We start from the raw sequence: 15156 nt of genomic DNA, 5'->3' as shown, positions 1-15156 counted from the left end.
AGTAATTAAATAGTATATGTTATATGAATAATTTAATATTTATGTGTATGTATTAGTTGACATACAAACTAGTTAGTTCATAAATTAACATATTATTTAGTTAATTAATATATATTAAGTAAATATAATTAAGTAAATTTTACTCAATACTTCTATGTATATTACTTATTTTATTATACATGCGTCATGTGTGTGTTATATATTAGTATTGACATACTAACTCGTAACTAGTTAGTTAATAAACTAACATATTAGAGCATTCTCAATGGAAGAGCTATATTTTTATGTAAAATGGCTCTTCAAAATTCACTTTTATCTAGTTTAGCTAAGCAATTTTTAAGTATTTCCACATCCAATTAGCTATATTTCTTAAAACAAGGTGAGAAAAGATTTGAGAAAAAGATAAAGCAAGAGAGAGAAACACTAAAAAATAAAATGGCTCCCTTAAAAAGTGCTGCTACATTTAACTTTTTTTTTAGCTTTTCTAATCAAATATCTATTTTACATATATTTTTGGCTCATCCAATGTGGGGGGTTTTTTGAACATTTGAAGAGCTATTCTAGATAAAAGTAACATTTAGCTCTTCCATTGGGAATGCTCTTAACTAAGTTAATAAATATTAAATTACTAACTTACTATAATTAACTATAGGTTATTTTGACAAACAAAAAAATTATATGTTACTTAATATTTGTATGAGTATTATATATATGAATATATAATATACATACTTGTTAGTTACTATATACTAACTTAGTATTACTATTAAGTTAAGTGATAGGTCACATGATCTAAAGATGATGTGAATTGTATTTAGAAAAAAAAAAAAAAAAGATTATGTGAATAATTATATCATATGATCATATATATCACAAATTAAGTGATTAATATTAGAACCAACAATGTGTTTGTTTAGAGATATATGCTCTTCTTATGTTTAGAGTATTATGCTGTAGATATCATTATAAGTTAGATGTTACATTATATGGTCTACCATTATAATTTATATGATTATATAAAATGATCAATTGATGATTAAATCATATGATTATATAATAACAAAATATACATATATAATATGATATAAGTCAAAAGTATACAAATTCATACAAATACAACAATTAAGTAACCAGGGACTTAATAACTAGTTACTTAATAAAGTAACATATTAACTAAGTTAATATATCAAAGTACTAACCTAGTATAATTTACTATAGGTTATTTTGACAAAAACAAATTATATGTTACTTAGTGTATATATATATATATATTATACATACTTGTTCGTTAATATATACTAACTTAGTATTACTAAGTAAGTTAATTATTTTCAAAAAACAATGATATGATGATATGTATTATCATTCTAATTACATTAACTAATTAAGTATGATCTAATGTAATTAGAATGATAATACATATAATTTTCTAAAAGTTTTGAGGGTATAAAGGACATTTTATCATTTTTAGATGTTCAATTGAACCTATAATCTTCAACTTTTGTTTGTTTTTTATTTTTTTATTTTTTACAAGACCATTAGTGTCCACATTGGTGGAAGCTAATGCTTAATTATTAGCGTCCACTATGAGAGTGGACGCTAATGAGCGTCCGCTTTTGTGGATGCTGTTGAGCTTTTAGTTTAATTTATTTTTTTTTTAATTTTTTATTTTTATAAGAGCTTTAGCGTCCACCAAAGTGGACGCTAATACTTAATTATTAACGTCCACTATAAGAGTGAATGCTAATGATATATCATCAGAGTCCACTTTTGTGGACGCTGTTGAGCTTTTAGTTTAATTTGTTTTTTATTTTTTTACAAGACCGTTAGCGTCCACATTGGTGGAAGCTAATGCTTAATTATTAGCGTCCACTATGAGAGTGGACGCTAATGAGCGTCCGCTTTTGTGGATGCTGTTGAGCTTTTAGTTTAATTTGTTTTTTATTTTTTTATTTTTTTACAAGACCATTAGCGTCCACTTTGCTCAATTATTAGCGTCCACTATGGGGGTGGACGCTGTTGAGCTTTTAGTTTAATTTCTTTTTTATTTTTTTATTTTTTTATTTTTTTATAAGAGCTTTAGCGTCAACTTTGTGGACGCTAATGCTCCATCATCAGCGTCCACTTTCTATTGAGGACAATTAATTTTTTTTATTTATATATTTGACTATTAGAGTCCACTACGGGTGGACGCTGATACTAAATTATCAACGTCGACTAAGAGTGGACGCTAATAGTTATACTGTCGCCCCTAATAATTTTCCTGCCTCTGGTATAATTCCCGCAAGTATATTAGCGTCGACTTATTAGCGTCCACTGTAAAGTGGATGCTAATATTTATCTTTTGGGTCGACTATTAGCGTCCAATTCGAAGCAGACGCTAATACGCACCTATTATTGGTGACTTTCAAAAGTCGACGCTAATAGGTAAGCATTAGCGTCGACTTCACAGTCGCCCCTGATGAGTAGATTTCTTGTAGTGGGCCTATTGGGTCTTTTAAAGTTAATTTTGATGTTGCAGTCCATCCTCGTTTCAGAGTGGCCTTGGTTGTCCTTAGTAACCATGAAGGCTAGATTGTGGCAGCCCCGCTCCTAGGCCGTCGCCCTTGAATGCCCCCTTTGGTGAAGCTTTTGCTGCCCTCTTTGGTACTTGACTGGCTTTGATTCATGGCAGCTCTTCCGTCTTGCTTGAAGGTGATTCATTTCTCACCATTTTAGCTCTTAATTAACAAAGGCCACCTCTTCTCGGACTGGCCGTGTGCTCCAATCATTGTTGACCGCCAACAATAGCTCTTTTCTTTTTCTTTTTAAATTGCTTCTAAAGTCTGTGGATGTGACAATTTTTTTACAAAAATTCTCATATTTAGTGACATGTGAACAATGGGTTGTTGAAAGAAAACAATCTTATGTTGTGTCCTTTTGTGATAAAAATGACACCTCTTGAAGAGGTGTCATTTAAATAGTGAACGACACCCTTTAGAGTTGTCGTTCTACCATTGAAACGATGTCACCCACATGGAGGACGTCGTTTCAATAGTACCACGTCGTTAAAACATTGACGACGTGGAACTGTTGATCATGACATGACATCAACTTTTGGTAAATGTTGTGTCATTGTGCACACGACGTCACCCATGTAGGTCACGCCGTGTGAACAGAGACATGTCGTCATCCTATTGACAACATGCAACTATTCAAATGACGTCACTCATCTGGCGCATGTCGTTTGTACAGTATCCACACATCACCCCACTATGTGGTGACATGCGGTTACTGTTTAAACAGGGCGACGTTGTTTTAGCAGTGACACACATCGCTGGTAATAGGGTGCATGGGGATACGTTCGCTAGACATGCACCCTTTGAATAAATTCGTGCACCTAACTCATCTCATAAAACTGGTTCAGTAAGAGAGGGTTGCCAATTCCTTATAAACATGCCCAAGATCCTGTCCACACGTAATGTGAGATTATTCCTCAACACACTCTCTCACGTGCAGGCCAGTATTTTCTGGGTGCTTGTCACGAGGTATGTAGTGTGGGCCCCATTCGTCCTGTGGTAGGCTCTGATACCATATTAAACTACCAGTTATCCAAAAAGCTTAAACTTATAGGAATAAGTAAATTTAATCACTCAATCATTATTTTAACACTCCCCTTATCGTGTGGGCTCAAAATGAATAATCTCACATTACCTGTGGACAAGATATTGGTCATGTTTATAAGAAATGAGCAACTCTCTCTTATTGAACCAGTTTTATGAGATGAGTTAGGCCCACGAATTTCTTCATAGTATCAAAGCCAAATGTTATAGGCTTAAACCTTAACTCCGTCAATTCACCACCTATTTAAATTAAATATTTCACGTGTTGGACCTCACCTATTAAAAGGGAGTTTGGCTTGGTGTTCTCTGCCCTCAATGCCGAGGAATAAGAGTTATCTATGCATTGGTTTAAGTTTGCTTGGCGCAAATTTTGAAAATTGGTCATAGGTTAGTTTATTTTTTATGAGTCTAAAATGTAATACATCATGTTTGACGCTTGTAACTTCGTAACTTCGCCTATAGTTGCTTCAGAGCTTTGCTTTGTATTGTTTGAATTTTATGCTCATTTATCAATGAATGAGATTGAATTGTTTCAAAAAAAAAAAAAAAAAAAAAAGGAGTTTGAGCCCACACGTGAGGGGGAGTGTTAAAGTAATGATTGAGTAATTAAATTTACATCTTCCTATAAGCTTAAGGTTTTAGGATAACTAGTAGTTTAACATGCACCCCTTTCACTCTCTGATTTGCCCTCTCTCACTCTGCTCTCTAGCTGTCTGCCATCTCTCTCCGTCTTTAGATTTTAGATTTTAGAAATTAATTGTGGGAATTTTTGTAGTGACAATGAACAAATATTGCCAGTCTACATCACCACCCAATTTCCATATCCTTCATTTTTCTTCTTGAAAAAAATACCCATATCCTTTCATGACGATGCATTTGTATCCTCAGTTGTACAAGTGATAAAACTATTTAAGTACATGGGATGATATTAATAGGTGTGAATCATTTTTATTGTTTCTACATTTACTAAAAATAAAACTCATGGTGTCTGAAAATATATTCTGACCATTTTAGGAAACTGAATAGTTGACTCGTTATCACAACTGCCACTCTCAGTCATTAAACCAACAAAAGAAATAAGGTTGACTTGAATCATAGAACTCAGAAGCATCATGTTACTCAACATTCATAGTTTTACAGACCAATTTTTACAAATGTAGAGATCAAATAGTTGTACACAAGTTTAACGACCTTCAGGCATGGTGATGGTCAGCTCATTTAAGGAAGCAGGTGGTCCTTTAGAGCCTGAGGAATCTAGACCAGAATTTATGGTTCTGTTGATAAATGCTGGCTTGTTAGGAGATGGAATAGTTGCTTCATTTCCAAGCATGAAGACAATTTCAAGCATAGTTGGCCGATCTGTGGCTTGTTCTTGCACACATAAGAGCCCAATTTGAATGCATCTTAGAACTTCATGAGTAGGATATTCCTGACCCAATGATGGATCGACTACATCCATGGCTTTGCCATCCATCCATAGGTCCCATACCTGTAATAAATTTAAGAGTTTTTATCTTTAGAGTAATTGCCACTTGGGGTGAAGTTCAATCAAATTTAGGCTTTTGCTTACATATCCAATCAAATTTAGGGAGGGACTTCCGATGTGATAATAATTGTTTCTCTTGCCACAGATTATCTCTAGTGTCAAGACGCCATAGCTGAAGACATCTGATTTTATAGAATATAACCCTTCCATTGCATACTCTGGAGACATGTATCCACTGCAATTGCAAAAAAAAAAAAAATTATGGTCGTTTAACTTTTGCTTTAGTAGTATTGTAGGTCCATATGCGAGAGAGAGAGAGACATACTATGTGCCAACAACTTTTCTTGTATTTGCTTCATCTTGATCATCACCAAACATTCTAGCTAGCCCAAAATCTGAAATTTTTGGATTCATTGACGCATCTAGTAGAACGTTACTTGCTTTTAGGTCTCTGTGGATGATTTTTAGCCTTGAATCTTGGTGAAGATATAAGACTCCTCGAGCAATTCCAGAAATAATGTCAAATCGCTTTCTCCAATCTAACAATTTCTTTCTTATTTCATCTGACCCAAAACATGAGTCCATCAATAATACATAGTGAAAACAGTACTTACATGCCAAAAAGATATAAAATTTTCCTCTCACATTTTATATAGTTGAAAATGAGTGGCGATTGAAGAGAATGCATACCGAAGATGAAAAAGTCAAGGCTTTTGTTTGGCATGTATTCATAGATTAACATCTTCTCTTCTTTGTGAATGCAACAACCAAAAAGCCTGACAAGATTCCTATGTTGGAGCTTTGCTATCAGCTTAACTTCGTTCTTAAATTCTTCAGTGCCCTGTTTTGAACTTCTTGAGAGTGTTTTCACCGCTATTTCTTGTCCATTGGCTAGTTGACCCTGCAATTATAATGGGGATAAATTCACAAATCATTAGATTTATGAATTTATATGGGTCTCACACAAAATCAATGGTAGATTCATCCATTCACTATATGAAGATGGTCAAAAAAAATATATTTTATTATTTCTTAGCTCTTGCCACGTCAGTGTGTAAGCCTCGATTCCTTCGTAGTTCTATGTGTATCCATAAAATATCTCGTATATCTTCCAAATCTAATTATTAATTTTTTTTTTTAAAAAAAATGGGTATGAAAAAGATAAAAGAAAGGGCTTGGATAGATGCTCTAACATTTTTCAACTTGTAGTGAAATAGGAATAGTAATATTGGTAAATATTTAGAATTAATGTGTGCAAGAAACTAACCATATAGACCGGGCCAAAACCACCTTGTCCAAGCCTTTTAGATGGGGAGAAATTGTCTGTGGCAGCAATTATGGTGCTGAGATCGAAAAATTGCACATCTGGTTTTCTTCTAGTTTCATCAAGCTTCGCAGAATCTCGAAGAAAGGATTGTGAACCATTTGTACCATCATCAAACAATGTGCTCCCTGTCCAATCATGCAAGCACATGGTTACAAATCAAAATCTGTAACAAATTTTCAGCAATTATATATGAGAGTAACACAAGATGATTTTTAAAATTATCATTAAATTTGTGATATTTATGTAATGATTTTAAAAGTTATCTATAAATGTGGCCGCTACAGCCTATAAGAGAAGGATAAGGAAGATATTCCTTCTCATAAATAAAAATTAAAAATAAGATAAAAAGAAAAATAAGTATAAAAATCTACTTACCTTTTCTCTTCCTCATTATCAACCAGCTTGCAAAGAGGAGAAGAAGAAATGAAGTAAAAAGTATGGCCACCACCACAATTGCCAGCCTCCTCTTATTTGCAAAGAACCCCTCTGATTTCTTTACTGTAGAGGCGGGAATTACTGTACAATAGACGCACGTTACTGTACAAATAATCATGCATTACTTAATCTTTTTGGTTTTTTTAATTCTATAATTACTAATTTAAGAATTAATTTTATATGTTATTACTATATAATAAAAAAATGGTAGGAAAATTATTGCTTAGTACCTAACTCCAGCGCATCAACACGCACATACAAGTCTTGGCCCCCTTCCTTAAACTTGTGTGTATCTACCAAATTACCATGCCACGTAATGCACCCGCCTTCCTCTTCCACATCCACGCTGGCATAAGCCAAGCAAGAACAATTCTGCAAGCACACTTCTTTACACGCTCCAAAACTTACACTTGCGTTTACTTTTGCCACCGAAGTATCTGGAACCTTCATGCCGACCACCTTTATGAAACCGTCACTGCTCTGGCAAAGGGATGCATCTCCCGGCTTCCTCGCGCACCCGCTTGACGCATTCCTCAAGAACCCCGGCAGACAAGAGCACTTGGAATCATTAGCAGCATTTATATCACAGTTGCCAAACGCGCCGCACTCACCGTATGTGTCGCACCCATCCGTATAAGGTACTGACCCAAGCATAGTCCATTCATAATCTCCCTCCATAAGCACAAACCGTTGTTTCAGCCCGGACTCGTTTAAGACTGACGTTGCTAGGACTACTTGATCATAGCCCACATTGAAACTCCAGGTCGTGGTAGTCTCGTTCTGGTTGTCCACCAACCTAAAATTGAAGAGTTTACTATTTGCTAAGGTGGGTACGCCGCTCCATTCAACACCAGTCCAGTGACCGGAGCGCCACCGCGGAATGTTGCCGTTGTACAAGAACAACTGAGGGGAGCCATTGGTGTGGATCTTGAACGACCAATTCCCAGTTCCCGGGTCATCTTTGGACTTCCAAGATGTTAGGAACCGGTTCAGGCCCGTCTTTCGGTCAATCCCAATTTTCATATTTGGAAGCTGCATGTGTGTTGGATAGTCAAAGCTCTGCCAAAGTTGTAGTACCTCCCCTGTTCCATTCTCACTCTTCAAGACAAGATTTCCTGAGTCCTCGAGCTGAACGAGAGTATTGTTGTTGCGGCTTTGTTTGGAAACATGATTTGTGGACCAGATGGGTGTGGTGCTCCGATTGTTGGCGTGGAGTACGAGGTTCCCATGAACATCAATTGAGAGAACTCCAGTCATGTCTTGAATAGGTTTGTCTCTGTTTGCAACCCACACCACCGTATTTGCTGGAGCGCTGTAATACCAAATCCCAACATAACGGTGGGTAGACTTACCGGGAGTAAAGAAACCAAACGCAAAGGTTTTTCTGGTAGAGACTAGAACCTCATGAAGTTTTCGCTGGTGATCACCACCATCTCTGATGTTTTGGCCACTAGTTATGGTGTCCAGTGATGATGTGCCAAACCAGAGGAGGAAATGAAGCAACGTTTGTAGAAAGAGAAACCGCTTTGCAAAATACATGATCATGTAGTGTGATGGATGCAAGTGTATGATATTCTGATTCATATATATCTATATACATACTATGTTTTGTTGTGAACCCCTTGACGAAGTCTCTTATGAGTCCCAAGGGGAGTCAAGTATCAACTATAATTTCGGTTGAGTAGAACAGTTATTAAATGCATCTACCTATATAGTAGAAATATATAGGTATATTCTTGAGTGTAGCTCAATAATACATCTTTTAAGACAATTTGGCATTTTCTCAAGTGTAGCTCAATATGTTAGAGTTCACATTTTATGAAAAAGAAGTTGTTTTAAAAATAATTATGATTTTAAATATTAATTTATAATTTTAAAGGCCAAAATGCAATTTTGTCAAACATTTAATTACATTTTCAAACAAACACATTTTTAAATCGCTATTTTTAAAATTGTAAACTCAATTTTACCATAAAAATAAGAGTGACTTAATAGCCTTTAGTACAAATTTCTTTACAAAATGGCATGATAGTTTATGTATCCTTAATCAATTGATCAATTATGAATTGCTACGTCAATTTATATGAAAATTATAGTAAAAGACGTGTACAATCTCAAATATTTTCCAAAAACCAATCATATGCATGAGGGTTAAATAATATGTTTCATATATTCGATTACTTGTAAGATCCTTTAATTCAATAATCAATACCGCTTTAGCAAGTAACATGGTTTTCCTAATGAAGATTAGATATATAGGTCCTGGCTAAACATACGAGGTTGCGGAAAGCATTGAAATCTAGGTGGTGGCCCAAATCTCTTAAAAGAGGAAATGTGACAAATGTCAATGCGAGCAACGTGTGTAAATGAAACTAATTAAGAAGTCCTTAAGGGTAGTTTAGTCAGCTGAAAACCATACCTCATAAAGCGAATGTTATTAGTTTGAATCTCCTTTTTGCTTTTCTTTATCTTGATGGATATGTAAAAAAAAAAACAAAATTACTAAGAAAAGGAAGTACTTTATTTTATTACGTACACTGGCATGGGGTATGATCGTGGAAATACCAGAAAGTTGCTTCTTAGCTGTCTAGAATTGATTAATTGGTGACCCAGGAGCAGCTTTAACCACAAATTGGAGCTGGATATTAATTGCTTTGTATATGATATGATGTATTGATGTATCAATTTCTTGCTGGAACATAGTGTTTTCATGACTTATCTAATATTGGCCACATTAATTATTTGAACTACTCCCACCACTATCATAACTAAAGGTGATGGGGACTTCATATTAATGCAATTTGTTGTAACCAAGAAAATGTATTTTTGATTCTTGTGGGATATCTGAAATTTTCTTTCAAAAGTAGAGAAAAAATAAACTTAAAAATGTGCTTGAAAATCCGAGTAAATTACCCAAAAAAAAAAAAAATTCATAAACATTCAAATGAATTAAAAGATAAGACCTTTAATTTTAGTTTAATTTATATAAATTAGAATATGTTAAAACATTGTTGGTTTGAAAAAAAAAAAAAAGGTTAAGAAGAATAATTACCTCCAATTTGAATTTTTAGGCCAATAAATTATGTTTTCGTTAATGTTGGAGAGTGGAGATAGGGGCGGAGGGAAGGGGGGTCGAGAGGGGTCAAATGCCCCCCCTTACACCCAAAAATTTTCCCCGCTTTCCATTGAAAATTTCCTAAATGCCTTTTTGCCCACCCTCAACACTCAATAGGGAATAAATTGCCCTGAGCCACTCATCAGTCATTAGATATTAGGGCAAATGAATCAAGTCTGAGGCGGCGACATCTTGATTTTTTTTTTTCTTACAGGGTTTTAGGTTTTAGGTTAGACAAGAGGTAGAAGACGATGTGAGATATATTTTACTACTTTACTAAACACACCGTTTCATTTTGGTTGTTAAGTTCCCGTTTTTATCTTAGCATGAGACTCGCAAGCTGTCAACGCACCGTTTTAAAAAGTTTGTGCAGTTGCTTTTTTTTTGTTTTTTGTTTTTTATCACATCACTATGACTCTATGCAGTCCATGTCAATTTTGAAACTAGGGTGAAGTAAAACAGCACGTTGTAATTTTTTTTTTTTTTTTTTTTATAATTAAAAATTTTAAAGAATAAAAAAAATTTACACTGGCGTGCGTGGCATGCCAGCGTGCTCTATATCACGGTCCTTGAAACTATTGTCAATTTCTGTGCTATTTTTTAGCCTAGAAAATTGCCAAACAGTAATTATATCTTTAAGTTTGCTTAAAATTCAGTCAATCGAGAAATCAAAGTAAGTAGCTTTTTTTTTTCCTTTTTCTTTTGTTTTTTTTAATAAGTGAAAAGAGTTTTTAAACTAGAACAAATTGTCACTTTGTCAATCTTTTTGACAATTTTTGTGTTTCTTTAAAATTATGAGACATGTAATTAAATGTTTACACTGATTTATTTAGAAATGTACCATTTAATAATAAAATCGTATATGTAGATTTTTATATTTAGGTGACTTTTTAAAATTAATTCTTGATGAATATATGTTTTCTGTCACATATTTTAATTGTATGAAATATATAATTATAGTTCCAGAGATCATGGAAAACAATAATGGTTCTCTTGAATAAATTAACGCTAGGTGTGAAAAAATAAAATATAAGTTACATTTATATGCTTTAAATAATAATTAAAATTTCTTGAATTGTTTATTTATTTCATTATTTATGTTCTTTAATATTTTTAATCCATTTTCTTAACTTTATTTTTTAATCTTGACCCCTCTCGATGAAAATTTTGGCTCCGCCACTGAGTGGAGAAGGAGAAAGATAGAGATGGAGATAAAAAAAAGAGGAGAGATATTAATGTTGGAGAGTGGAGGAAGAGAGATGTCTTTTTTTTTTTTTTTGTTAATGTCCGTCTCTCTCTCTCTTAATTTCAAAAAAAAAAGACATCTCTCTCCCTCCACTCTCCAACATTAATATATCTCCTATTTTTTCTCTCCATCTCTATCTTTCTCTTTCTCCACTCTCCAACATTAACAAAAACATAATCTATTGGCCTAAAAATTCAAATTGGAGGTAATTATTCTTCTTAACCTTTTTTTTTTTTTCCAAACCAACAAAGTTTTAACATATTCTAATTTATATAAATTAAACTAAAATTAAAGGTCTTATCTTTTAATTCATTTGAATGTTTATGGATTTTTTTTTTTTGGTCTAATTTACTCGGATTTTCAAGCATTTTTTCTCTACTTTTGAAAGCAATATTATTTTGCTTTTTTTTTTTTTTTTTTTTTAATATTTGGAATTATATAGGTTTTATTTGTATTGAAATAAGATAGATGATTTATTTGATTGCATTAAATCTTGATTGAAAGATTTTATTTTTTTATTTTTTTATTTTGTATTCATATTTTTTTTTCTCAAATGTTAAGAATTATGTGAATTTTATTTGTATTTAAATATAACCTTTAGCGTGTGATCTTTTTATTGAAAGAGTGATGATTGATTTTTTAACATGACTATTTTAGCCTATAATTAATAAAAAAAAAAAAAAAATGAAGATGCGTTTAAGTTTTAAAATCAAATATAATAAAGAACCCTGTGCATAACATGAGTTAAATGCTAGGGTATCTATGTATAAATGGATACATAGATACTTCTTCATTTTTGTAGAGGTAACCAAAAAGAATTTTCCTTCCAAAATGCTTCTTCTTCATTTTTGTAGAATGCTTATCATATCATTTTTGGATTTATCTTTGAGTATCTATGTATAAATTTTTCACTACTGTAAAGTAATTATTTTTATGTTTGTTTCTCTAGAAAGTTTCATTGTATATGTATATATATATATATTTTTGAAGAAAAAGTTTCATTGTATTGAAATACAATAGGTATCACACCAATAAGATTTTATGTTTTAATTCATTTGAATATTTTATTAGATTTTTTTTTTTTTTTGTCGTTTTGTTATTTACTCTAATTTTCTAGCATTTTTTGAGAAATTTATTTGATTGCATTAAATATTGAGTGAAATGTGTGTTTTATTTTGTATTAAAAAGAAGGGAGAAGATTTTGTTTATTTTACTCTGTATTTTTTCTGAAATTATTAGAACTTTATGGGTTTTATTTGCATTACAATATAATAAGTATACATCAACAATATCAGAGTTTCCTACTAATTTTCTATTAATATTTTGATCATCATAATTCAAGTGTCATTCTTGCTATTTTTTTTTTCTTTTATACTTTTCATTAAGTAGATGTTTGGTACATTTAAAAAAAAAAAAAAAATACATGTTCAGTAATTTACTGGTGTATAACCTTTAGTATGTATTTTCACACACCTATTTTAACTTATAATGAAAAGTAAGATGGGATGCGTTTAAGTTTTGAAATTAAATTATAATGAAGAATCCCGCGCATAGTGCGGGTTATGTGCTACTACAGTAATAACAAGGAAGGAATCCTTATCTAGGTATAATGAGTAGTTACACTCACCTAACGATGTAAAGACCATAGACCTGTACACTTCCAAACTGTCTACAAAGACCACAGCCATAAATTCAAAATAAGTCACATAACTTGGACTTCATTTGGTTTGCAATCTCAAAATTTACGAAATGTAGTTAATTGTTTGGTAAATTTATAGTGTTGCTTTTAAAATGGTGGGCTTTGCTAGTAAATTAAAGACGCACCGATTTTTTTGACGTTTTCAAATCACAAAGTGTTAGAAACCGGAGCGATTTGAGTTTTAAACGGACCCTTAATCAGCCAGCTCCATTGTGTTGTAACTAGGTTGTCAATGGTATTAAACAGCAGCAGATGAGTTGCCTTCAATGCAGCTCTAACTTGGGTCAATCTCCCCACCTACTCTGTCCTATGTCTTATTACATTATAACTATCTATTGCTGCACTCTTCCACTCTCCCAAGACTCTCCTAATTGCCTTGCTCTGGGCTCTCTCTTTCTCTTTGGAAAGCCAGCAACACAAGCAAAGAAACATGGATGGAGTGAGGAGTGATGTGAAGGTGGTAGAGAGTCCAAGGAGGGTTAGGCTCTATGATGTCTTGCTGCGATTCTTTGGGCTGGCCTTTACTTTTGCTGCTGCAGTTCTGGTGGGTGCTAGCAAGGAGACCAAGACTATTCCTATCTCTCTTTCAGATTCCTTGCCCCCCCTGCATCTTACTTTCACTGCTAAGTGGCAATACATGTCTTCTTTTGTGTAAGCTTTTTCTCAGCCTTGTTTCACTTTTGTGCTTTCTCATCTTTCTGTCAAGATCATATATATAAACTCTAGAGCTTTCCTCTCAAACATACATCAAAGGAATATGTCTAATAATACATCATAAATTTGCTAGTGTACCACTATAATCACAGAGTTAAAAGAGGAGTCTCATATTGTATGCTTTGTTTTCCAAAAGTCAAACCCTAAAATAATTAGTATTTTTTTTTTTTTTAAGGGAGTTTTAATATATATTTCTTTATAGGGATCACTTGCAGAGGGGCATTGAGATGTAGGCAAATATACTTATTTGACTGCTTTTGGTATAAAACATAATCTAACCCCTTTTTCAGATTTTTTTTTTTTTTTTTTTTTTTTGATTTTTTCTAACAAAACAATCAGTACAATACACTCAAGTTTTGAGGAACAAAAAAAATGCAGAAAAACAGATCTGCACAAACAATTCTGCAGAAAAAACTCTTTACACTAAGTTCTACTGAACTACCACAAAGTTCTGCAAAACAGAAGTTCTGCAAATCAAATGGAAAACTATATACACATGCACTACTTAAACAGGATCAACCAGGAATCTTTCATGTACTCCCTAGCTACCACAAAGTTCTTCATTCTTCCTTGACCTCTAAAACTTCCCAAGAGCAATATAACCCTTGCCCTAACTTCCCATTTGATCATTAATTGGCACAACAATTTTCTCTTTTGTAATGATTTGATGGCCACACGTGCCTAATATTGTTTCTTTGTATCCAAACACTATAGAGTGGCCTTCAATGTTTTCATTTTCCACAATTCATCCATTTGGCAGCATGCTTGGAAAGTGATGCTAGTTTTTAAACCATCAATTTAAAGGGTTAGATAGAATTAATTGATGTTCTTGTTGCCCAGGTACTTCTTGGTGACAAATGCCATAGCATGTTCATATGCAGCAGGATCTTTGGCATACTCCATAGCAGCCCCAAGCTTCAAACAAAATGCAGCATTGGTACTAATCTTCCTAGACCTAATAATAATGGCACTACTCTTCTCTGCCAATGGGGCATCCGCAGCTATTGGAATCATTGGCCAACATGGGAATTCGCACGTGCAATGGAGAAAGGTGTGTGATTTGTTTGATGACTATTGCCACCACATGGCTGCTGCCCTTGTCCTGTCTCTGCTTGGGTCTTTTGCCTTTATTTGGCTTGTGGTCCTGGCTGTTTTGGGCCTCCGTAAGAAATAGAAGAAGTAAAACTTAATTATTAACGCTCTTGGGGATATTAGTCATCATGGTATTATTAATTAATTAGGTTAATTAGCAGTAGGAAATTACTTCGTCTGTAATAGTACATTACTAGTATTAAATGCTTCTGCTGGACCTTATGGCATTCAAAAAGAAGAAAAAAAAGAAAAGAAAAAAGGGGGGCTAGCTGGTGCATGCTGTGCTCTGTAGTAAATTTGATGCCCTGCAGGCAGCTGTTTGGTGTGGCTCAATAATTGCTTCTGTGGAAAAGTTGTGTGTATTAATTCTACTTTTTTGTACATTTCTAAAGAACAGCACTAGATGCTCTAAGACCCCAATGGTAGAACATTCATTCTCT

General features: G+C 33.4%; 2 protein-coding genes across 2 annotated transcripts; one reads left to right on the top strand and one right to left on the bottom strand.

Moving 5' to 3' along the window:
- Positions 1 to 4700: 4700 nt before the first annotated feature.
- LOC132170742 (G-type lectin S-receptor-like serine/threonine-protein kinase RKS1) lies at positions 4701 to 8389 on the bottom strand. Its single transcript, XM_059581831.1, has 7 exons — positions 7081 to 8389; positions 6791 to 6931; positions 6356 to 6540; positions 5779 to 5989; positions 5414 to 5651; positions 5173 to 5323; positions 4701 to 5091 (listed from the first exon to the last, which is right to left on the bottom strand). The coding sequence occupies exons 1-7, from the start codon at positions 8387 to 8389 to the stop codon at positions 4786 to 4788; spliced, it is 2541 nt and encodes an 846-aa protein (XP_059437814.1). The 3' UTR covers positions 4701 to 4785.
- Positions 8390 to 13252: 4863 nt separating this feature from the next.
- LOC132170743 (CASP-like protein 1E1) lies at positions 13253 to 15156 on the top strand. Its single transcript, XM_059581832.1, has 2 exons — positions 13253 to 13561; positions 14465 to 15156. Exons 1-2 carry the CDS (start codon positions 13341 to 13343, stop codon positions 14796 to 14798), a joined length of 555 nt encoding a protein of 184 aa, XP_059437815.1. The 5' UTR covers positions 13253 to 13340; the 3' UTR covers positions 14799 to 15156.

The sequence above is a fragment of the Corylus avellana genome, chromosome ca2 (assembly GCF_901000735.1).
Source record: "Corylus avellana chromosome ca2, CavTom2PMs-1.0".
NCBI lineage: Eukaryota > Viridiplantae > Streptophyta > Magnoliopsida > Fagales > Betulaceae > Corylus > Corylus avellana.
Note: the sequence above shows the minus strand (reverse complement) of the source record. Positions and strands in the feature narration are given on the sequence as shown.

Excerpts from the sequence above, each read along its gene's own strand:
- LOC132170742 (XM_059581831.1), bottom strand. The coding sequence starts at position 8,389 with ATGTATTTTGCAAAGCGGTTTCTCTTTCTACAAACGTTGCTTCATTTC. Across the intron at positions 6,932-7,080 it reads TGTTGATGCGCTGGAGTTAG|TAATTCCCGCCTCTACAGTA; the intron begins GTACTAAGCAAT and ends TCTATTGTACAG. Across the intron at positions 5,990-6,355 it reads GTTTTGGCCCGGTCTATATG|GGTCAACTAGCCAATGGACA; the intron begins GTTAGTTTCTTG and ends TTATAATTGCAG.
- LOC132170743 (XM_059581832.1), top strand. The coding sequence starts at position 13,341 with ATGGATGGAGTGAGGAGTGATGTGAAGGTGGTAGAGAGTCCAAGGAGG. Across the intron at positions 13,562-14,464 it reads CAATACATGTCTTCTTTTGT|GTACTTCTTGGTGACAAATG; the intron begins GTAAGCTTTTTC and ends CTTGTTGCCCAG.